The sequence below is a fragment of the Buteo buteo genome, chromosome 4 (assembly GCF_964188355.1).
Source record: "Buteo buteo chromosome 4, bButBut1.hap1.1, whole genome shotgun sequence".
NCBI classification, from domain to species: Eukaryota; Metazoa; Chordata; class Aves; order Accipitriformes; family Accipitridae; genus Buteo; species Buteo buteo.
Genome location: NC_134174.1, coordinates 1118969 through 1142442, shown reverse-complemented (window position 1 = coordinate 1142442; position 23474 = coordinate 1118969). Strand labels below are relative to the sequence as shown.

The following is a 23474-nucleotide window of genomic DNA, read 5'->3' as shown; positions in this document are numbered from 1 at the left end:
GCCAGATCCTCCTAGTGTGGTGGACCCCCTCATCTTGGGGTGCTGGCCTGCGTCACCGGGGGGGGTGGTGTCACCTGCTGCTCCCCGGGGGGGGAACCCAGGTGTCCAGCCCTACCCGCCCGCACCCCAACCCGCAGGGTCCTGCTGGTCATGCTGCCCCTGCTGCTCTCCTTGGGTGGGGGGAGAACCCCCCCGGACACCTGGGTCCCCTGAGGTGGAGGGAAGTGCTGGGCACACGCAAGTGGTTGCACACACAAATGTGTGTGCACACCCCGTGCACGCACACACAGCTGCATGCACAGACATGGGTGCACATGCGCACAAGTGTTTGCGCACACGCGCACACGCAGGCGTGCACATAACATAGATATGTGTGCAAGCACACACGTGCGTAGACACCCATGCAAGTGTGCCCGCAGGCACGTGCATACACACATCTGCATGCACACACATGTGCACGCCTGCACATGCAGGCGTGTGCACACATGTGCACCCGGACACGTGCCCACACACATTTGCGTGCTGGCACACACATGCGTGCACACAGACACACGCGTGCATGCACACACCTTTGCATGCACACCCACCCACCCGTGCATGCACACCCATGCACCTGGGGGGGGCTGTGGGTGCCCTCGCCCCCCACCCGTCCCCGCGGCCGGACGTGTTGATCCTCTTTGTCCCCAAAGCTGCTTAGCGCGGCTCAGCACCAGGATGCACCGACACCCGCCCTTGCACACCCACCCGGGCGTGCACAGGGTCCTTCATGCCCCGAACCCGGCCCTTGCACGCCTGCTCGGGCGTGTGCAGCCTGCTCACGCCTCAACCCCGGCCCTTGCACACCCACTCAGGCGTGCACACGGGTGTGCAGGGCTGGGGCTGCGTGTGCACGCACCCTTGTGCAGGCAGTGCAGGCAAGCGATGGCCTGGGAAGTGCAGGCAGCCTGCCAGTGCAGGCAGGTGATCCGACGGGTGCTGGAAGCAGCCAGGCAGTGCAGGCAGCGCGCACCACCCAGCAGTGCAGGCAGTGCAGGCAGCGCGCACAAGCCAGCAGCGCAGGCAATGCACACCACCCAGTAGTGCAGGCAGCACAAGCAGTACAGGCAGCGCACACAACCCAGCGGTGCAGGCAGGACAGGCAGAGCAGGCAGCTCGGGAGGTGATGGTCCAGGCAGAGCAGGCAGCGCAGTCCCAGCGGTGCAGGCAGCGCAGGCAGGTGATACCCTCAGGCAGCGCAGATGGTGCAGGCAGATGATACTCCAGGCAGCACAGGAAGTACAGGCAGCGGAGGCAGCGCAGGCAGGGGAGGTGGTGCGGGCAGGTGAGGCTCGCAGGCAGGGCAGGCAGGTGGTATCCGCAGGCAGCAGAGGCAGTGCAGGCAGGGGACACCCCCAGGCAGCGCGGGCAGGAGACACCCCCAGGCAGCGCAGGCAGGGCAGGCAGAGCGGGCAGGGCGGGCAGCGCAGGCAGGGCAGGCAGGGCGGGCAGAGCGGGCAGCGCAGGCAGGGCAGGCAGGGCAGGCAGGGCGGGCAGGGCAGCCCCGCCCGCCGCGGCTCAGGCCGCCGCCGCCCCCGCTGATCCGCCCCCCCCGTCCCGGCCCGGGCAGGGGCAGCAGCGCCGGGGGCGGCGGCGCCGGGCAGGTAAGGGGGGGCCGGGGGGGTCGGGAGGGGGCTGGGGTCCCGGGGAGGGGGTCCCGGGGGGGGGGGGGCGGGCGCTGCCCCGGGATGAGGCGCGGGGGGGGGGGACGGACGGACACACAGCCCGGCCGCCCGGGTCCTCTGCCCGGGGCGGGGGGGGGGGGGGGTGTCTGGCCGCGGCAGGGCGGGGGGAGCCCCCCGAGGGACCCCCGGGGGGGACACGCACCCCCCCCGGCTGCCCCCTCTGCCCCCCAACGGGGGAGGGGGGGATCGCGGGGGGGGGCAGCATGGGGTCACCCCCCACCAGCCATGCCGGTGCCGGGGGGGGGGTTGTGGTGGCAGATGGGGAGAGGCCCCCACCCTCCCCCTGCCCTAATTACCCGCAGCTAATTGGGGGGTGGGTAGGACCAGCGTCTGGCTGGCGGGGGGGGGGTCGCCATATGGTCCCCACTCCCCACAGATGGGGGGGTGGGGGACCCCCCACCTCTGCAGACCCCACGGCGGGGGGGGGGGGTGTGTGCACACGCGTGGGATACGGCGGGGGGGGGGCGGGGGGACGCACACGACACGGGGGACACGGGTGTCCCGCAGGGAGCGATGCCGGCCTGGCGCGGGCGCATCGCCCCCCCCGCATCGCCGGGGCCCGGCCGACCCCCAGCCAGCGAGGCCGGTGAGACCACCGGGGACGGGGACACCCTGGGGACACCCGGACATCGGGGTCCTGGGGAGGGGGGGGGGCCCTGGGGATGGGGACACGGGCATGGGCACCCAAGCACAGGGTCCCAGGGATGGGGACCCCCGGGACGGGGACAGGGATGTGGACCCCGGGGAAAGGGGATGGAGGGGGTGGGGACCCGGGGATGGGGACCCCAGCGGAAGGGGACCCTGGAGGTGGGGACACGGGCATGGGGTCCCGGGGTGGGGACCCCAAGGATGGAGACCCAGGGGTGGGGACATGGGCACCCAAGCGTGGGGTCCCGGGGACGGCAGCCGTGAGACCGTGGCTGATGGGACACGGAGGTCTGGGCGCAGGGGGCAAGGGACAGGGACGCAGACCCGGGGGTGCCAGCCCCGCTCCTTTCCCCCCACCCCTGGCTGCAGGCTGCCACCGAGGCCCCCGTCCCCATCACCGGTCCCCGCTCCCCATGGCGGCACCGTCCTGCCCAGCCCTCCTGGCCACCTGCCTGGCGCTGCAGCTGGCCACGGGTGAGCACGGGCAGGGGTGGCACTGGGGACGCTGGGGACACTGGGGACACTGGGGATGAGTCAGGGCACAGGGGTGGGAGGGACCCAGCGGCTGGTGGGGACAGTGACCTGGGCCTTGGGGACCTGGAGGTGGGGACCCTAAGGCATGGGGACGCTGGGGGTGGCAACCATGAGAGATGGGGACCCAGGGGACAGGGTCACCAGGGAATGGAGACCTGGGGAAGGGGACCCAAAGATGGGCACCTGGGTGTAGGGGGGACCCTGGTGATGGCAACCCTCGGGGACGGGGACTTCAGGGTGAGGACCTGAGGGCGTGAGGACCAAAGGGTGGGGACACCAGAGACCCAGAGTTGGGGGGCTCCAGGGAGTGGGACATGGGTGATGGTGACCTACAGACATGGGGAGCGGGGAGGTGGGAAGCTGGGAGTGGGGACCCTGGAGATGGGGACGTGGGACATGGGGACCTTAAGGCGTGGAGACCTGGGGATGGGGACCTGGAGATGGTGATCTAGGGGACAGGGACCCTGGAGATGGCGATCAGGGGGTGGGGACCCGGGGGCTGGGGTCCCCCGGGGACGTGCACCCCACGGGCAGGGTGACACGGGGTGGCCGGGCGCGTGTCCCCGTCCCTGACCCCGCGGTGGCAGCAGCCCGGGGTGACGGGTGCAGCGGCTTCGGGAACCTGTTCACGGAGATCGCGGAGAACAGCGCCCACGGGAGCCTGGTGGCCCGGCTGCCGGCGGCGGGGGACGCGGGCAGCGCCGGGCTCCAGCTCTGCCTGGCCGGCGCCGACGCCGCTTGGTTCTACCTGGACGGCCGCAGCGTGCGGCTCAACGTCTCGGCCGGGCGGGCCCTGGACCGCGAGGTGCTGCCACCGCTCCGGACCACCACATTGCCCTCTGTCCTGGGTCCATCCCGTCTCCATCCATCCCGCGTCCACCTTCCAACCACCCCTGGTCCACCTGGCTCCATCCTGGGTCCATCCTCCGACCACCCTTCGTCCATCCTGGATCCCGCGTGCGTCCACCTGCCTCCATCCTCCATCCATCTGTGTCCATCCTGCATCCACCCATGCCATCTCCATCCATCCCGTGTCCATCCTTCTACCATCCTTGGTCATCCTGGGTCCATCCTCCATCCATCCTGCGTCCATCCTGCACTGCCTTCCATCTGGTGTCCATCCTGTATCTACCTGCTACACCCTCACCCAGCTAGCACCCATCCTGCCCCTGCCTGCACCCACCTCCATCCATCCTGCACCCACCTGGGTGGGGGTGTCCCTGTGGGGCAGCCCCCTCACCCGTGTCCCCCTGCCCAACACCCCATCTCTTGCAGGAGCTGGAGTCCCCAGTGCTGATGGTGGCCCTGACGTGCACCGAGGACGGCTTCTCCCCGGTACGGCCACCGCGCCCGCGGGGACCCCAAGGGGCACCGGGACCTCCGCGGGGCACGGTCCCACCCTGGGTCACCCCTGTGCCCCCCGGCAGGTCGAGTACCGGATCATCGTCCAGGTCCTGAACGAGAACGACAACCGGCCCCACTTCCAGGGAGCCACCGTCCTCACCCACAACGTCAGCGAGGTGCCGGGATGGGGACCGGGATGGGGACAGGGATGGAGACAGGGATGGGGATGGGCACCAGGACAAGCATGGTGATGGTCACGGTGACAAGGACGGGGACGGGCACCAGGACAGAAGTGGGGACAGGCATGGTCAGGGTCATGGTCATGGTCACAGTGACAGAGTTGGGTACCAGGACAGGGGCATCACACGGATGGCCGTGGGGACAGGAACGGGGCTGGCCATGGAGGCAGGGACAGGGATGGGAATAGGGATGGTGGGGATGGGGACAGGGCTGGTACTGGGAGAAGGTGGGGTGCCCAGGAGGGACAGGGTCACCCAGGAGGGGATGGGGTCACCCAGGAGGGACAGGGATGCCCAAGAGGGATGGGGTCACCCAGGAGGAGATGGGGACACCCAACAGGGATGGGGTCACCCAGGAGGGATGGGGTCACCCAAGAGGGATGGGGTCACCCAATAGGACATGGGGGCACCCAAGAGGGATGGGGACACCCAAGAGGGATGGGGATATCCGGGAGGGATGGGGACACCGAGGCAGGTTTGGGGACACCGGGCTGTGTCCGGGGGTGCCGGTGGTGACGGGTCGGTGCCGTCAGCTGGCGGCGGTGCACTCGGTGGTGTTCAGCACACAGGCGGAGGACGCGGACGGGGACACGCTGATGTACGTCATCGACACGGCCTCGGTGAGCCCGGGGGCGGGGATGAGGGGGGACACGAGGTCGCGCGGGGGCGGCGGGGGGCCGGGGCCATCTGCCGGCGCTGAGCCCCCCGCCGGGTCCCCAGCCCGACGCCAGGTTCTTCCGCATCGACCTGCCCAACAGCGGGAAGGTGGTGCTGGCGCGCGCCCTCGACTTCGAGAGCAGGCAGCACCTGGAGGTGGTGGTCACCGCCGTGGTGAGACCCCCCGCGCCCCCAGGGAACCCCTGCCCGCCGACGTGGGGACGGGGACCCGGCGGACGTGCCGTGGCCCTTCTGCCCACCCCACGTCCCTGCGCCCCTCGTGCCCGTGCCATCTCCATCCCGTGTCCCTGCGCCCCTCGTGCCCGTGCCATCTCCCCCCCGCGCTGTCCGTGCAGCCCCGGCGCCGCGGGTGCGGGGACCTTGCGCCCACCCCACGTCCCCGCGTCCCCTCTGCCCGTGTCATCTCCACCCCACATCCGTGCAGCCCCACTGCCCTGGGTCTGGGGACCTCGTGCCCATGCCACGGCCTCGGGGTCCCCCGTGCCCACCCCACGCCCAGCCCCGGCCCTGCCGTGACACGGGGACAGCGCACACGTGTGGGTGCGACCCCCTGCCCCGACGCGGGCCCCCCAGCCCCCCGTGCCCTCCCCTCCCCGTGCCCGCCGGCCGATCCCCGCCGGCCCTGCTAATTGGGGGTGACGTGATCCCGTCAGCCCCCGACACCTGCCCTCAATCCCCCTTATTTCCCTAATGGGCGCCCGGCCCCCCCCCCCGTGTCAGCGGGCACCGCTGGGGGGGGGCACCCACCGGTATCCCCTGTCCTCGGGGAGTCCCCCCCTGCCCTGAGCTGCTGACCCCGTTCCTGGCTGGGCCTGGGGGTCCCTGTCCCATTGGGGTCCCTGTGCCTGGGGGGTCCCTGTGGTGTGGTGGTGCTTGTGCCCTGGGGCTCCCTGTGCCGCGGGGGTCCCTGTGCCGCGGGGGTCCTTGTGCCATGGGGGTCCCTGTGCCGCGGGGGTCCTTGTGCCATGGGGTTCCCTGTGCCATGGGGGTCCCTGTCCCTTGGGAGCCCCTGTCCCCTGGAGCTCCTTGTCCCATGGGGTTCCCTGTGCCCTGGGGGTCCGTGTCCCGTCAGGGTCCCTATCCCGTGGGGATCCCTCTCCCCTGGGGGTCCCTGTCCTCTGGGGGTCCTTGTCCCATGGGGTTTCCTGTGCCATAGGGGTCCCTGTCCCCTGGGGGTCCCTTTGTCTGGGGTCCCTGTGCCTGGGGTTCCCTGTGCCGTGGGGGTCCCTGTCCCCTGAGGGTCCCCATCCCATGGGGATCCCTTTGTCTGGGGTCCCTGTGCCCTGAGGGTCTCTGTGCCTGGGGGGTCCCTCTCTCCTGGGGGTCCCTGTACCCTGGGGGTCCCTGTGCCTGGCCGGGCATCACCCATCCCACTCCCCAGCTGGCAGGGCTCAGGGAGGCAGGACTTGCCCCGCAGCAGGGTTTGGGGGGCTCTCGGCCCCCCCCGGCATCCATCCGCGTGTCCATCCGTCAGGAGATGAACACCAAGGAGCGGTTCAACGCCTCCGCCCGCGTCCGGGTGAACGTGCTGGACGGGGATGACCAGTACCCCCAGTTCCTGCCCTGCACCCCCCGCACCCACCACGGCCTCACCATCTGCACCAGCCCCATCTACACCGCCAACGTCACCGAGGGCCAGCTCCAGGTGGGGACATGGGGACACCGGGGGCGGGGGGTGGCCGGGGCCAGGGGGGGTCCCGTAGGGCTGAGCTGGCCGTGTCCCCCCACCCCAGGGGGGTCCCCTGAGCTTCAGCCCCGGCTCCGTCTACGCCGAGGATGGGGACAGGGGCTTGAGGGCGGCCATCACCTATTCCCTGCTGGCAGGTATGGGCAGGGACACGGGTGGGCACGGACACGGGTGGGCAGGGACACGGGTGGGCAGAGCTGGCTGCAGTGCCCGGAGAAGGGGGGGGTCACAGGGCCAGTGCCCCCCCCATCCCCCTCAGTCCTTGGGGCAGGCAGTGCTGGGGGGGCTGTAGCGGGGTGGGGAGGGTGTCCATGCTGGGGGGGGGGGTCTGTGCCAGCACAATCCAATTGCCAGGATCCAATGGGGCCCTGCGGGTGCAAATTGTATAAAGGGATTGAGCGGGGGGGCCCTAATCCTGCCCTACCCCTGTTACAGGGTGGCTGCAGGGTGGGGGGGGGATCATGCCCTTGTGCACCCAAGGGTGGTCCAGCCCCTGAGGGGTTAAACCCCCCCCATGGGTGCTCAAAGGGTTAATAACGACACCACCCTCACCACTCCCCATGTGCCCCCCCCAGCTAGCAGGGGGGGCCCTCCCAGCCCTGAGGGTCCAGGTACAAATGTGCAGGGGGGGACATTGGGGACCTTCCCCCAGGGATGCCCCGGGTGGGGGGGGAGTTTCCCACAATTCCCCACAGCAGAGGGGGTGGGTGGGGGTCCGGGGGTCCCCAGCTCAGCCCCTGCCCCCCCCCCCCACACTCCCCCCCAGGCCGGGAGAGCGGCCGCTTCCACATCGACAACATGACGGGGGCCATCACGCTGCTGCGGGCTGTGGAGAGCAGCCGGAGCACCCCCGCCATCAGCCTCAGCGTCATGGTGGGGGCTGGGGGGGGCTGGGGAGATGGGGGTACCCAGGGTGGGGGACGCTGGTGGAGATGGGGGTACCCAGGGTGAGGGATGCCGAGGGACATGGGGGCACCTGGGGAGACGGAGGATGCTGGGGCAAAAGATGCCCCGTGAGATGGGCGTAGCCAGGGTGGGGGGTATCTGGGGAGATGGGGGTACCCACGGGAGATGGGGGTACCCACGGGAGATGGGGGTGCCCAGGGGAGACGGGGGATGCCCAAGGGGAAGGATGCTCGGGGAGTTGGGGGTACTCGGGGAGATGGGGGATGCCTGGGGTGGGGGATGTCCGGGGAGATGGGGGTACCTGGGGAGACGGGGGATGTCTTGGGTGGGGGAATTCCGGGGAAATGGGGGTACCCGGGGAGATGGGGGATGTCCGGGGAGATGGGGGGTACTCAAGGAGATGGGGGACAGCTGGGGTGAAGGATTCCTGGGGAGATGGGAGTAGCTGGGGTGAGGGGTGTCTGGGGAGATGGGGGTACCCAGAGAGATGGGGGTTGTCTTGGGTGGGGGATGTCTGGGGAAATGGGGGTACCTGGGGAGACAGGGGATGTCCGGGGAGGTGGGGGCACTGGCAAGATGGGGGACGCCTGGGGTGGTGGGTGGTGGCCGGGGGTGAATGACACCCACGGTGCCGGTGCCAGGGGGATGCCGGGCGGCACCCATGGGTGCAGGAGGCCGGGTGGCAGCGGGTCGGACCTGGGTACCCCCCCCCCGCACCCCTCCAGGCCTCGCAGGTGAACGACGCCAACAAGTACGCGGTGACGCAGGCGGTGGTGCGGGTGCTGGCCGCCAACCGGCACCCGCCGCGCTTCGCCCACCCGACGTACCGAGCCTTCGTCCCCGCCGGCGCCCGCGAGGCCGCCCTCCTCCTCACCTTCGGCGGCCACGTGCTGGCCCTGCGGGCCCACGACCCCGATTTCCCCGAGGTGCGGGCAGGGGGTGCGGGCAGGGATGCGGGTAGGGATGCGGGTAGGGGTACAGGTGAGGATGCAGGCAGGGGTGTGGGCAGGAGATGTGGGAAAGGGATGCGGGCAGGGGTTTGGGCAGGGGATGTGGGCAGGGATGCAGGTAGGGATGCAGGTAGGGGTACGGGTAAGGATGCAGGCAGGGGTGCGGGTATGGGGTGCAGGCAGGGGGTGTGGGCAGGGATTTGGGTAGGAGTACAGGTGAGGATGCAGGCAGTGGTGCAGGCAGGAGATGTGGGAAAGGGATGCGGGCAGGGGTTTGGGAGGGGGTGCAGGCAGGGATGGGGGTACGGGGTGCAGGCAGGGGGTGTGGGCAGGGGATGCGGGCAGGGATGCAGGTGGGGTACAGGTGAGGATACAGGCAGGGGTGTGGGCAGGAGATGTGGGAAAGGGATGCGGGCAGGGGGTGTGGGCAGGGGGTGCAGGTAGTGGTATGGGTGAGGATGCAGGCAGGGGCACAGGCAGATGTGGGAAAAGGATGCGGGCAGGGGTGCGGGCAGGGGGCTCAGGCAGGGTGTTGTCATCCCATGTCCCGTCCCTGTCCCCCCCCCTCAGGGAGTGAACCCCCAGGTGCGGTACAGCCTGCACCCCGGTGCCAACCACAGCCAGCTCTTCCAGGTGATGCCCAACGGGCTACTGGTGGCCCGCGCCGACCGCCTGCGCCCTGCCCAGACCTACCGCCTGCAGGTGGGGGTCCCGGGGGGGGCATTGGGGGGGTGTCACTGGGGGGGGGTCCTGGAGCGCACCAGAGGGGCTGGAGGGCTGAGGTGGGTACCAGGGGGGCTGGGGGGTGGCACCAGTGGAGTTGGGGGTACTGGGGGGGCATGGTGGGGCTGGGGACACAGTGGGGAGCTGGTGGTGGGATGGGGGGCTAATGGGGGGCAGGGGGGGATGAAACCAGAGGGGCAGGAACCAACCCCGGGGGCAGCACCCATGGGACCACCCCCAGGGTAGCACCCGTGGGGCAGGGAGGGACCCCAGGGGTGACACGGGTGGACCCAGACCCCCAGGGGACCCAGAGACCCCCCCCAGCAGGTCTCAGGGCTGGGCGGTAGCACCGTGCTGAGCTGGGGGGGGGAACCCAGGCATCCGAGTGGGGCAGGAGGGGGTGAGAGGGGCCCTGTCCCCCCCCCCATTGTCCCCCCGTGTCCCCCCCACCCCATAATGTCCCCAGGTGCTGGCGAGGGACGAGGAGTCGGGGGAGACCTCGAACACCACGGTGGAGCTGGAGGTGCTGTGGCCGGGGCAGGCGGGTACGGAGCAGGGGGGGGACTGCATGCACCCCCCCCCAGGGGGGGTCCCCTCCTGCTCCATGGCACCAGGACGTCCCCTGGTGATGGGGTGTCCCCCCCCCCCGGCCTGACTCTCGCCTGTCCCCGCAGCCCCCCGGGACCCCTCGGAGGTGGGGCCAGGCCGGACCCCCCTGAATATGGGGGTGCTGGCGGGGGGGCTGGGGGCCCTGCTGCTCCTCACCGCCGCCATCCTCTTCCTCATCATGAGGGCGATGAAAAAACGCCAGCGGCAGCAGGAGACGGCCGACCGGGCGGCACTGGCTATCGAGAAGCACCCCAACGTGGTAGGGGCCCCCCAACCGCCCCCCCCTGCACCCCCAGCCCCCCCCGGCCCCCAGCCTCCCCCTGCATCCCCAGACCCCCCCCCCGCCCTCAGTGCCAGAACTCCTGGGTCCACAGCTCAGAGGGGGGGGGCTTGTAAGGTGTGTGGGGGGTGTTCCTGGGTCGGGGGGGGGCTGGGAAAGGGAGCCCCCCCACCCCTCACCCTGCCCGTGCCTCAGTTTCCCCATCTGACGCCTCTCCCCCTCTCTCCGCTCCCACAGAGCCTGAGGTGGTTCCAGCCGGTGAGTGCGGGGGGGGGGGGGGGGGCGGTGACCCCCCCCGGGGTGGGGGGGGCAGCCCTGAGCGCCTCTCCCCCCAAAGGGCGCTGAGGGGGGGGGTCACCCTGCCCTGAGCCTCCCTGAAGGGGTGCTGGGGGTCCCTGTGCCGGGCAGGCTGCTGGGTGCTGGGGAGGGGGGGGTCCCGGGGGGGTCCCTGTGCCAAGCAGGGCGCTGGGTGCTGGGGGGGGGTTCCCCCACTGACCCCTCTGTCGTCCCCCCCCGCAGGTCCCTGCCAGCAAGTCATCCCCGAGCCCCTCCAGCCTCTACTACCCCAACGAGGGGTACAGCGAGGGGGGCGAGGCCCCCCCCCCGCCGCCACCCCCCCCAGCCCCGGCCCCCCAGCCCCCCCCCGCCCCCAAACCTCAGGCCAACTCAGTGGGGCGGCCGGGGGGATCCCCGGGGGGGTCCCCGGCGGGGTCCCCGGAGGGGTCCCCGCCCCCCCCGCCGGCCAGCCCCAGCCCCCCCCGCCCCCCCAGCCCGGCCGAGACGTCGGGGGGGGGCAGCCCCGGCTCGGGGGGGCGGCGGGGGGGGCCTCCGGGGGGGCTGCCGGCGCTGGAGGAGGTGAGCGAGGAGAGCCTGGAAGAGGGGGCGGGGGGGGACCCCAGGGTGCCCCCCACCCTGCTGCAGCTGCTGGAGGACTCCATCGAGTGCTGAGGGGGGGGGCGCTGGGGGGGGGTCGGGGGGCGCGGGACGGCTTCGGTGCGGCTGCTGTCGGGATGGCACCAATAAAGACCCGGAGCGGCAGCGGGGGCTCCCTGGGGGCGGGGGGGGCACTGGGAGGCACTGGGGGTCTTACAGCCCCCGGCCCCGCTCGCCTGGGGGGGCACTGGGAGGCACTGGGGGGGTTTACAGCCCCCAGCCCCGCTCGCCTGGGGGGGCACTGGGGGTGTTACAGCCTCCGGCCCCACTCCACTGGGGGGGCACTGGGAGGGTTACAGCCCCTCCCACCCGGGACCCCCGCCCCCTCTCGCACTCCGGGCGCCCCCACGTGGCATCTCCCGCGCTCCACCCCACCCGTGACCACGCCCCCGGGGTGGGCGGTGCCCTCTTCTGGACACGCCCCTTAAAGGTCCCGCGCTCCTTAAGCGTGCCCTGCCCCGGCGGTGCCCCACAGCCCGGGCGTGGGGTGGGGGTGCCGTGGGGTCCCTGTCCCGTGCGTGGGGTCGGAGGGCGGTGGGGTTTGGGTCCTGGGTCCCCGGGGTGTGGAGGGCCTTGGGGTCTCTGGGTATCGGGTCCCTTGGGTGCCGTGGGGGGTCCCCGGGGTGCCCGGGGAGGGGGGATGTCTGCGGGGTGGGGGGGTGCCCTTCCCCCCACTCGTGACCCCGGGGCTGCGAGTGGCCGTGGGCGGCTCTTGCTAAGAGGCTTACGCGGGTGTTTGTCATTAATCCCCCGGGGTCACCGTCACCGTCACCCCCGGGGACCCACGAGCAGCACTCGCCCTGTGCCGGGCAGCACCCACGGGTGACACCCCCGGGCGTGCAAACGCACGCGGCTGGAACACGACTGCGGGCACACGCGCGTGACGCTGCGGGGGGCACGTGCGCTGGGGTGTACGGGGAGCCCTGGGAGCAGGCAGGGCCGGTGCGGGCCCTCGCACACCCCCGGCCGCCCCCTGCAGCCCCCCCCCCCGCCTTGCACACTCACTGCCCGCCTTGCACACCCACCTTCCCCCCCCCCCCCCCGGTAAATAGCCGGGCAGCCCCGCTAATCCCACGGCCCCGCTAATCCCCGGCAGCTGCCACGGCTGAGAAAGGCCCGTGGAAGGGGGGGGGGCGGACACACAGTGTCCCCCCCCAGCCCCGCCCCCGGACCGACCTACCCCCCCCCCCCCGCCTGCTGTATTCCCACGCGTGTCCGGGCTCATGCAGGGCTCGGAGAGGGGCCGGCAGTGCGCGCCGCCCCCCTCCAAACCTCCCCTTGCCCCCAGCCCCCCTCTGTGCCTCAGTTTCCCCCGTGCGGTGGGCGGGCCCCCACGGCGGTGGGTGGAGCCGAGGGGGCGGGGCCGACCTCTCCCACGCCCACCCGAGGAAGGAGCAACCGGAGCGGCCGGGGCCCCGGCGGCCCACGCCGGCAGCGGCACCCACGACCCCGGGCACCCTACGGGACTCGGCACCCCCGGGGTACCCCCTTCCCCCTCGCCCCCCCCCTTCCCCTTCCTCCCCTTCCCCCCCCCACCCCACGCGTGCCCTCCACCCCCCTCCACTCCATGGAGGCCCCCCCCGACCCTCCGGCGCGGTCCCCCACGGATGTCGGGGTCCCCCACGCGGGACACGGTCACGAGACGGCGGCGCAGCGCTGCAGCGCCCGGCTGCTGCGGGCTGGGCAGGAGGGCAGGTAGGGGCGGGTGTCCCGGGGGGCCTGGGGGTCCCGGGGGTCACCCACGGGGTGGGGGGATCCCACGGCGTGGGGGTCGCTGTGCCACCGTAGGTCACCCAGGGAGTGTGGGGGGGGTCCCGGGTGTCCCTGCGCCACCGTGGGTCACCCAGGGGGTGTGTGTGGGGGGGATCCCCGTGGCATGGGGGTCCCCACGGCATGACACGGCCCCCAGGGGACAGGGGGTGTCCCCATGGCGTGGGGGGGGTCCCTGTGGCACCCCAGGACACGCTGGGGACGGGGCTGCCCCTCGCCAGGTAGGTGTGCGCACACACACATGCACACGCGTGTGCACACAGCCGCAGGCGTGTCCCGCACGCCTGTGCCCCTTACACACACACACACACACACACCCTCCACGGGCACGCGCTCGCGCCCCCACGCGTGAGCCCGCCCCCCCCGCCCTCCCCGGGCACACGCCGCACACACGATGCGTGTGAACACACGCGCGTGTGCGTGTGCGTGTTTTTCCCCACCCCCCCTCGCGCAACACGGCCTCCGGGTGGGCCCGCAGGCGTTTCGCACGCTCGCGGCCCTTGCACACGCGTGTGCCCTGCCACCGCCCTGACCTTGGCCGGTTGCGGATTATTGCAGGCAGGGAACGGGCAGCGCTAATCCCGCTGCTGCCTGCACCCTGCCTGTGGGCAGGGAGGGGGGGGGGGGGGATGCTGGCGCAGGGCGGGGCCGCCGGAGCGGGGCGGGGCAGGTGGGCGGGGAGGTGGGCGGGGCGGGGGAACCCCGCCCCGCCCACCTCCCCGCCCACCTGCCCCGCCCCGCTCCGGCGCTCAGCGCCATGGGCGAGGGGGAGCCCAGGTACCGGGTGGGGCGCGGGGGGAGTTACTGGGAGGCTACTGGGACATGGTGGGGTGGGGGGGTAGTGGGTAATGAGGAGGCGGGGGGGTGGGGGGGGTTACTGGGGGGTTACTGGGGCGTCGGGGGCGAGCACTGGGAGGTTACTGGGGGGGTGATGAGGCAGCACTGGGGAGTTACTGAGGCATGGGGGAGCACCGGGGGGGGGGTACTGGGGCGTGGGGGGGGTGGGGGGGGGACACTGGGAAGGCAGCAGTGGGGGGGTACTGGGGGGTGACGGGGAGATGGAGGGGCAGGGGTGAGGGGGTACTGGGAGGTTACTGGGCCATGGGGGGGGGCTGTAATGGGGGGGGTCCGAGAAGTTACTGGGGGATGTGAGGCGGAGGGGGGGGATGGGGGAGGCTTGCTGGGTTGCGGGGGGGGGTAGTGGGAGGGCACTGGGGGCTGCGGGGAGGGTTACTGGGACGCGGCGAGTGTTACTGGGAGGCGCTGGGGGCTGCTGGGCGGCGGGGGGGGGGGGGGGGGCACTGGGAGGTGCTGGGGCAGGCTGGGAGGGGGGGGGCTGCGGCGGCCGGCCCCGGTCCCGGCACCACCCCCTCCGGGGCGGCCCCGCCCCTGCCCCGCCCCGCCCCTGCCCCGCCCCCTGCCCCGCCCTGCGCCGGGGCCGCTGCGGGCACCGGCACCGCAACGCGGCCGCCTCCCCGCCCCCCCCCCCCCCCGCCCCGGGACCCCCCCCCCCGCCCCAGGAACCTACCGAGACCCACACTGGGACCCCCCCCGGCACTGGGACACCCCTGCCGGGTCCCCCCCCCGGGCCCGGGACCCCCACCGGCACCGGCCCGGCCAGCCCGAGTGGGGATGCGGGTGGGGGTCCCGGTGTGGGGGGGGGTCCCGGTGCCGGTGCCACCCCCTGTCCCGCAGCATGGCCGACTACCTGATCAGCGGGGGCACCGGCTACGTGCCCGAGGACGGGCTGACCGCCCAGCAGCTCTTCGCCACCTCCGACGGCCTCACCTACAAGTACGTGCGGGCCCCCCCGGCCCCCCCAACCCGGGGGTCCCCTCACCCCCATCCCTATGGGGCAGCCGCCGTGTCCCCAGCCCATCTGGGGTGTCCCCAGCCCAGTACCAGTGTCCCCTATGGGATCGGGGTCCCTGGGTACCACTGTCACCCTGGCACCCCCTCAGGTGCCCCCACCCCGGCTCGGGTACCCCCTCAGGATGTGTGTCCCCCCCTTGTGTGGGGCTGTGTCAGGCTGGGGGGGCTGGGGGACACGTATTTGGGGAGTTCCCAGCTGTTGGGGGGGGGTCCCAGCCATGGTGACCCCCTCCCTCCCTTCATCCCCTCCGCAGTGACTTCCTCATCCTCCCCGGCTTCATCGACTTCACTGCGGACGAGGTGGTGAGTCCTGCCCCCCCCCAACCTCCCCAGGGACCCCGTGCCCCCCCAGGGGGAATATCCCCATGCCCTCCCCCCGTGATGTCCCTGTGCCCTCCCCTATGGGTGATGTCATTGTCCCCTGTGTCCCCCCCCGGGGTGATGGGGGCAGGATGTGGCCTGGGGCCACCCTGGGGTTTTGGGGGTGCGGTGGGAGGGGCTGCTCCCCCCACCAGCTCAACCACTGGGGGGGTCTCCTGGGACACCCATGGGCCCCCAGTGTGGGGGTGGGCAGGGGCCTGGCAGGGCTGGGGGGTGGGTCCCAGCTGGGGTGCCCCCAGCAGGGCGGTACTGGGAGACAAGGGGGTCCCCCTACCCCACCGGGGGGGTGGCCAGGAGGGAGAAGGGTCTCTGCCCCCCCCCAGGACCTGACCTCGGCGCTGACCCGCAAGATCACCCTGAAGACCCCCCTCATCTCCTCCCCCATGGACACCGTCACCGAGGCCGACATGGCCATCGCCATGGCCGTGAGCGGGGGGGGGCAGCACCCCGGGGTGCTGGGGGGCAGGGGGGGAGGCGCGGGGTGGGGGGGTGCCCAGCCCCAGGGTGGGTGCGGGGGGACACGGGTGCAGGGGTTGGGGGTACGTGATCAGGGTGCCCGCCCCAGCGGGGGTTGGGGTGCTCGCCCCCATGATGGGGGTGCAGGGTGGGGATGCCCACCCCTCCGCCTGCGGGGCACCCGCTGACACCCCCCCTGCTCCCCCCCCCCGGCAGCTGATGGGCGGCATCGGCATCATCCACCACAACTGCACCCCCGAGTTCCAAGCCAACGAGGTGCGCAAGGTGAAGGTAAGGGGGGGGGGTCCCCCAAGACTGTGCCCCCCCCCCCCCGCCTGCTGCCTGCAGCCTGCCTGTGCTTTCCCCCCCCCTCCCCAGAAATTCGAGCAGGGCTTCATCACGGACCCGGTGGTGATGAGCCCCACGCAGACGGTGGGGGACGTGTGGGAGGCCAAGCTGCGGCACGGCTTTTCGGGGATCCCCGTCACCCAGACGGGCAGGATGGGCAGCAAGCTGGAGGGCATCGTCACCTCCCGCGACATCGACTTCCTCGCCGAGAGGGACCACGGCACCCGCCTGGGCGAGGTGGGGGGGCGGGGGGAGAGGGGTGGGGTGTGGGGCAGGGGGGTGGGGTGCAGGGTTGGGGTGGGGAAGAGGACAGGGGTGGGAGAAGAAGGTGGGATGCGGGGCAGGGATGGGATGGAATGGAGGGATGGGATGGGGCACGGGGATGCAGAAGGAGGCGGGATAACAGGGGTGGGATGCAGGGATGATGGGATGGGGGACAGGGATGGGGTGGGTTGGGATGATGGGGATGGGATGCAGGGATGATGGGATGGGGGACAGGGATGGGGTGGGGTGGGATGACGGGGATGGGATGCAGGGATGATGGGATGGGGGACAGGGATGGGGTGGGGTGGGATGCAGGGATGAGTGGGCAGGTCCAGCACAGATAGCAGGCAGGGCAGGGGGGTGCAGCCCATGGTGGCCCTGGGGTCCCCTCCTGGGTGACGATGGCCCCACAGGTGATGACAAAACGCAACGATTTGGTGGTGGCTCCGGCCGGCGTCACCCTCAAAGAGGCCAACGAGATCCTGCAGCGCAGCAAAAAGGGTACCGGCCGCGCCGCCACGGCGACCAGCACCCCCTCACCATCCCTGGGGTCACCTCCGTGTCACCCCATCCATTGGGGTCACCTCTGTGTCACCCCATCCCTTGGGGTCACCTTCACATCACCCCGTCACCATCCCCGGGATCACCTCTGTGTCACCCCATCCCTGTCCCTGGGGTCCCCTCCACACCCCCCCCATCCCATGGGGTCACCTCCACATCACCCCGTCCCACAGTCCCATCCCGTGTCCCCCCCCCAGGGAAGCTGCCCATCGTCAACGACAGTGACGAGCTGGTGGCCATCATCGCCCGCACGGACCTGAAGAAGAACCGGGAGCACCCGCTGGCCTCCAAGGACGCCCGCAAGCAGCTGCTGTGCGGGGCGGCCATCGGCACCCGCGAGGACGACAAGTACCGCCTGGACCTGCTGGTGCAGGCCAGCGTCGACCTGGTGGTGCTGGTGGGTGGGGGGCCCCCCCCAAAAAAAAAACCAAATGGGGGGTGATGGGGGACCCTGGGGATGGACACCCCTCCTGCCGTGCCCCGCTCCCTGCATCCCAACCCGCTGCACCCCATCCCATGGCACCCCTTATCCCACCACACAGCACCCCAATCCTGCCCTGCTCCCCACCCCACAGCACCCCAAATCCTTACCCCCTGGCACCCCAATCCTCCCCCCACCCTGCTCCCCACCCCACGGCACCCCAAATCCTTACCCCATAGCACCCCAATCCTCTCCCCGCCCCCCCCATGCCGTGTGTCCCCCTCCATGCCATGCCCTCCCATGCCGTGCCCCCCCCAATACCATGTCCCCCCAATACCGTGCCCCCCCCCCCATGCCGTGCCCCCCCAGGACTCGTCCCAGGGCAACTCCATCTACCAGATCAGCATGATCCACTACATCAAGCAGAAGTACCCCGACCTGCAGGTGATCGGGGGCAACGGTGAGCCCGGGGGGTGCGGGGTACCCCACTGGGGGGGGCGGGGGGGGCATGAGGGGCTGGAGTGCTGCTGGGGGAGCGGAGAAGGGTGGGGGAGGGTGCTGTGGGGCAGGGAATTGGGGTGTTGTGGGGTGGGGAGCAGGGCAAGGGGAGGATTTGGGGTGCCGTGGGGTAAAGATTTGGGGTGCCATGGGGTGGGGAGCTGGGCAGGGAGAGGATTGGGGTGCCACGGGGTAAGGATTTGGGGTGCCATGGGGTAAAGATTTGGGGTGCCATGAGGTCAGGATTTGGGGTGCCGTGGGGTGGGGAGCTGGGCAGGGAGAGGATTGGGGTGCCATGGGACAAGGATTTGGGGTGCCATGAGGTCAGGATTTGGGGTGCCGTGGGGTGGGGAGCTGGGCAGGGAGAGGATTGGGGTGCCATGGGATGGGGAGCAGGGCAGGGGGAAGAACTAGGGTGCAATGCGGCAGGGAATTGGGGTGCAGGGACCGGGGTGCTGCAGGGGTGGGTGGAGGTGTTTGTCTCCTGGAGTGGGGGGCACCCCTGGCCCACCGAGTGCCTGACGGGCGCCCTCTCCCGGGGGGGCACAGTGGTGACGGCCGCCCAGGCCAAGAACCTGATCGACGCCGGGGTGGATGCCCTGCGGGTGGGCATGGGCTGCGGCTCCATCTGCATCACCCAGGAAGGTGCGTGGTGCTGCCCCGGCGCGTGTGTCCCCCTCCCCACGGCACGTCGCGGTGCCCCGGTGGGCGCTGACCCCCTCTCCGGCAGTGATGGCGTGCGGGCGGCCGCAGGGGACGGCGGTCTACAAGGTGGCCGAGTACGCCCGGCGTTTCGGCGTGCCCGTCATCGCCGACGGCGGCATCCGTACCGTGGGGCACGTGGTGAAGGCGCTGGCGCTGGGGGCCTCCACCGGTGAGCGGGGGGGGTTCTGGGGGGGGGGTGATAGGGGCACCCAGCACCCACAGTGGTGCCCATCCTGCAGGGGAGGGTCTCCTGCATGTCACCCCCCTGCACCCATACTGGTGCCCACCCTGGGGGTCTCCTGACCATCACCCCCCTGCACCCATCCTGGTGCCCGCACTGGGGGTCTCCCAGTCATCACCCACCTGCACCCGTACTGGTGCCCACCCTGGGGGTCTCCTGACCATCACCCCCCTGCACCCATACTGGTGCCCACCCTGGGGGTCTCCTGACCATCACCCCCCTGCACCCATACTGGTGCCCACCCTGGGGGTCTCCCAGTCATCACCCACCTGCACCCATCCTGGTGACCACCCTGGGGGTCTCCTGACCATCACCCCCCTGCACCCGTACTGGTGACCACCCTGGGGGTCTCCCAGTCATCATCTCCCTGCACTCATACTGATGCCCACCCTGGGGGTCTCCTGACCATCAACCCCCTGCACCCATACTGGTGCCCACCCTGGGGGTCTCCCAGTCACCACCTCCCTGCACCCGTACTGGGCCCACCCTGGGGGTCTCCCGGCCGTCACCCCTCTGCACCCATACTGGTGCCCACCCTGGGGGGGTCTGATGGCTGCCCCCCCCCCGCCAGTGATGATGGGGTCCCTGCTGGCGGCCACCACGGAGGCGCCGGGGGAGTTCTTCTTCTCGGAGGGGGTGCGGCTGAAGCAGTACCGGGGCATGGGCTCGCTGGACGCCATGGAGAAGAGCAGCAGCAGCCAGAAACGCTACTTCAGGTACATCACGGCGGGGTGGGGGGGGGTCCAGGGGGGTCTCTGACCCCCAGCCCTGACCCCTGTTCCGCCCCCCCCCCCCCCCCCACCAGCGAGGGTGACAAGGTGAAGGTGGCACAGGGGGTGTCGGGCTCCGTTCAGGACAAGGGCTCCATCCACAAATTCGTCCCCTATTTGATCGCGGGGATCCAGCACGGCTGCCAGGACATCGGCGCCAGGAGCCTCTCCGTGCTGCGGTGAGCTGGGGGGGGGGGACAAGGGAAACGGGGGGGTGTCACCCGGCTCCTGCTGACCCCCCGCCACCCCCCACCAGGTCCATGATGTACTCGGGGGAGCTGAAGTTCGAGAAGAGGACCATGGCGGCGCAGATCGAGGGGGGGGTCCACGGGCTCCACTCGTAAGTGGGGGATCGGGGGGGGGGGACACGGGGATGCTGCGGCAGGCACCACGTCAGATCTGGGTCGTGTGCCCCCCCCAGGGCACAGTGTTGAGGGGGGCACCCAGTGCTGGGTGCAGTGGCAGTCGGGTACCCCGTTGCCCCCGTTCTGGGTATGGGGGGTCCCAGGCCCCCCTTTGCACAGGTACTGGGGGGGGCAGGTGCCCCGTTGCCCCAGCACTGGCTTTTGGGGGACCCCAGCCCCCCCTTGCCCCAGTGCCGGGTGCGTGCCAGCATGGCCATACTGGGGGCTGCAGGATCAGATGAGCCCCTAGCCAAGCCCCACCCCCCCCAATCTGTGGGGCACCCCCGGGCTGTGCCAGTGTGGGGACACCCCAATACTGGAGGTGCTGGTCCAGACTGGGACGGGGGGAGCAGCCTGGAGGGATGGGGAGCCAGAGGCACGCAGTGGGGGTCCGGGACACGGCGGGGTCCAGGCAAAGCCTGGGGGCTGGGGGAAGGGGAGACCCCCAGCCGGGGGTCAGCGCTGCCCCTGCCCCCCCCAGGTGACAGTCGGGGAGCAGGCAGGGTGCAGCGATGGCTTTAATTCACCCCGTGGGGTGCCCGCACCGGGATTGGGGGGGAGCACCCACGGGTCCCCCCATCCCACCCCCCCATCGTCTGCCCCCGCCTCGGCGGCACCCGCTTGCACCGGGGGCTTCTCCTCTGGGTCCCCCCGAGATGGTGCAGGAGGTTTTGGGGTGCGTGGGGAGGTGGGGCTTGTGTGAGGTGGGCGGGGCTTCTTGTGGCTGGTAGAGCTGGTTGGCCAGTTGGGTGGCGGGCTCGTGGCCAGTCGCTGGTTGGCCAGCCGGTGGGGCTGCTGGTTGGCTGGCTGCTGTGCTTGTTGGCTGCGGTTGGTTGACTGGGATACTGGTTGACTGGCTGGTTGGCTGGCCAGGATGCTGGTTGGCTGTGGTTGGTTGGCTGGTTGAGATGCTGGTTGGCTGGCCAGGATGCTGGTTGGCTGTGGTTGGCTGGCCAGGATGCTGGTTGGCTGTGGTTGGCTGGCCAGGACGCTGGTTGGCTGTGGTTGGTTGGCTGGTTGAGATGCTGGTTGGCTGGCTGCGGTGCTGGTTGGCTGTGGTTGGCTGGCCAGGATGCTGGTTGGCTGTGGTTGGTTGGCTGGTTGAGATGCTGGTTGGCTGGCCAGGATGCTGGGTGGCTGTGGTTGAGGTGCTGGTTGGCTGGCTGCGGTGCTGGTTGGCTGATGTTTGGTTGGCTGGTTGAGATGCTGGTAGGCTGTGGTTGGTTGGCTGGTTGAGATGCTGGTTGGCTGGCTGCGGTGCTGGTTGGCTGTGGTTGGTTGCCTCGTTGGCCAAGATGCTGGATGGCTGATTGAGATGCTGGTCAACTGGCTGGTTGAGGTGCTGGTTGGCTGGCCAGGATGCTGGTTGGCTGTGGTTGGTCATCTGGTTGAGATGCTGGTTGGTTAGCTCTCTGGTTCTTTGGCCAGGATACTGGTTAGCAGCTGGTTGGCTGGTCAGCTGGCTGGGTTGCTCGTTAGTTGGCTGGTTGCTGACCAGGATGCTGGTTGGCCAGTTGACCGCCTTGGCCGTGTTCTCCATGAGCCATGACCAGACAAGGCCGGGTCAGGCCCGGGCGGTCGTGGCGCTGCCGGCGCTGCTCAGGGTGAAGCCGAGCAGTGGTTCGAGGTGGCACATCCTCACCGGCAGCCCCGCGGCTGTGGCACCTGCCTGGCATCTCCCTCGGTGGGGAACGACCCAGGGTGCCGGTGCTGGGTGGCTTGGTCGGAGCGTGGTGCCGGCTGGCTTGGCTGGACCATGGTGCCGGTGCTGAGTGACTCAGAGCCCAGTACTGGCGGCCAGCCAGCCCGGTGAGAGTGCATTACCGGTGCCAGGTGGCTTGCTCGTGGCATGGTGCCAGCGCCAGCTAGGCTTGGTCGGAGCATGGTGCCGGTGCCGGGTGGTGCCGGTGCCGGGAGGCTCGGTCAGAGCATGGTACTGGTGCCTAAAGAGTTGGTCAGAGTGCAGTGCCAGTACCGGATGGTGCCGGTGCCAGGAGCCTTGGGTTGAGCGCAGTGCCGGCGCCGGACGGCTCAGCTGGAGCGTGGTGCTGTTGCCAAATGGTGCCAATACCAGGAGGTTCTGTCGAACACGGTGCTGCTGCCAGGTCACAGGGATGGAGCGCGGTGCTGATGTCCAGCTGGATCACGGTGCCGGTGCCCGGCGGCTTGGCCAGAGCGCGGTGCCGATGCCGGGTGGTGCCGGTGCTGGGAGGATTGATCGGAGCGGGGTCCAGTGCCAGGTCACAGGGTCAGACCGCGGTGCTGCCATCCGTCCGGATCACGGTGCTGGTGCCAGGCGGCTTGGCCAGATTGTGGTGCCGGTGCCGGTGCGGCCGGGTGGGGGGCCGGGGGGGTTGCCTTGCCACGTGCCGGGCCGGGGTGACCGTGTAACCTTCTCTCTCTTTCCTGCCCATGCCGCCGCCATAGCTTTACGGTTCTGCCACGTAAGTACTGGCTCATGCCCCCCTCCCGCCGGGGCTGCGGGGTGACCGGGGGGGGGGGCCAGGCGGGGGGCGTGGGGGGCTGCCGGCGATGGGGGGACCTGCAGCCCCCCACCCCCCGGATGGAGACGGGGGGGCTTCAGGTGCTGGGGGGGAACCCCCCCATTTCCCAGCCAGGATCTGACGTGGTGCCGGTGGCAGTGGGGGGGGCAACTGCAAGATCTGGGGGTGCAGGAGGCCCCCCCTCCCCGCTCACCCCCCCCTTTCCTCTGCCCCACAGTTACGAGAAGCGGCTGTACTGAGGAGGGGCCGCGTGCCGGGCCCCCCCGCCCGGACCCCGCCGGACCCCCCCCGGCCCCCCGCCACCGCCGCCGCTAGTGCCGTGCCGGGATGCCGCGGGGGCTGGCTTTGCACTACGGGCTGGACCCCTGGCCAGCCCCCCCTCTGCCGGCACCCCACGGCTATAGGGCTGCCGGGGCCCCCCCGCCTGCCCCCCCCGGCACCTACCTAGGACCACGGGGCTTTTGGGGGGGCCCCGGGGTGCTGCACCCTCTAGGGGTGGGTAGGACGTAGCACCCGCTGCTTGCCCCCCCCCATGAACCCCACTTCGCCCCTGCTGGGGGGGGGAAGCAGGGAAAGGGACTGCCCCCCCCCAGACCCCCGCCAGGACTCCCTGCCGGCGTTGGGGGGGCTGGGGGGGCTGCCCCTGTCCCCCCCATCCTGGGGGGTTACTGCAGGGGCAGCAGCAGCCCCCCCTGCATCCTGGGGGACCCCCCCATCCCCGCGCCCCCCCCCCCATCAGGCTGGAGTGGGGGGGGCGCCGGGGCCGGCACCGCACTGTATCCAGGTATTAATAAAGTAATGGAGCATCTGGCACTGCTCCGGCCTGTCTCCCTGCCCACGCCGGCAGCGCCGGGCACGGGTCAGCACACCGCGGCACGGGTCGGCACACCGCGGCACGGGTCGGCACACCGTGGCACCCGTGGCAGAGCCTTGCATGCCATGGCCCAGCTTGGCGCAGCCTGGCACAGCTCTGCCTCCGTGGCACAGCGTGGCCAGCGTGGGCACGGCTTGGCACAGCCTGGCACGG

The 23474-nt window shown here is 71.2% G+C and overlaps 2 protein-coding genes and 1 long non-coding RNA gene across 7 annotated transcripts; all 3 read left to right on the top strand.

Annotated features, from left to right (window-relative positions):
- The first annotated feature begins 2234 nt into the window (after positions 1-2234).
- On the top strand, positions 2235-10085 carry LOC142030462 (cadherin-related family member 5-like). Its single transcript, XM_075026696.1, has 13 exons — positions 2235-2307; positions 2739-2843; positions 3491-3594; positions 4179-4238; positions 4331-4423; positions 5020-5106; positions 5207-5317; positions 6639-6809; positions 6898-6988; positions 7618-7724; positions 8483-8683; positions 9278-9409; positions 9897-10085. The coding sequence occupies exons 1-13, from the start codon at positions 2235-2237 to the stop codon at positions 10083-10085; spliced, it is 1524 nt and encodes a 507-aa protein (XP_074882797.1).
- Positions 10086-10255: 170 nt separating this feature from the next.
- Positions 10256-10926, top strand: LOC142030510 (uncharacterized). The gene is made up of 3 exons (XR_012650199.1): positions 10256-10298; positions 10557-10577; positions 10839-10926. It is a non-coding gene; the product is annotated as an uncharacterized LOC142030510 (long non-coding RNA).
- A 1811-nt stretch (positions 10927-12737) lies between these two features.
- On the top strand, positions 12738-23256 carry IMPDH1 (inosine monophosphate dehydrogenase 1). 5 transcript variants are annotated; one of them, XM_075024495.1, is made up of 15 exons: positions 12756-12947; positions 14718-14816; positions 15149-15197; positions 15599-15700; positions 15948-16022; positions 16110-16316; positions 16757-16844; positions 17102-17301; positions 17770-17785; positions 18373-18468; positions 18554-18697; positions 19341-19485; positions 19575-19718; positions 19796-19879; positions 22665-23256. In XM_075024495.1, exons 1-15 carry the CDS (start codon positions 12820-12822, stop codon positions 22684-22686), a joined length of 1599 nt encoding a protein of 532 aa, XP_074880596.1. In that variant the 5' UTR covers positions 12756-12819; the 3' UTR covers positions 22687-23256. The 5 variants fall into 5 exon arrangements, 4 of the variants coding, with proteins under 4 accessions (XP_074880596.1, XP_074880595.1, XP_074880594.1 ...); XM_075024494.1 differs by having other exon boundaries at positions 17725-17785; XM_075024493.1 differs by having other exon boundaries at positions 12762-12947; positions 17695-17785.
- The last annotated feature ends 218 nt before the right edge of the window (positions 23257-23474 follow it).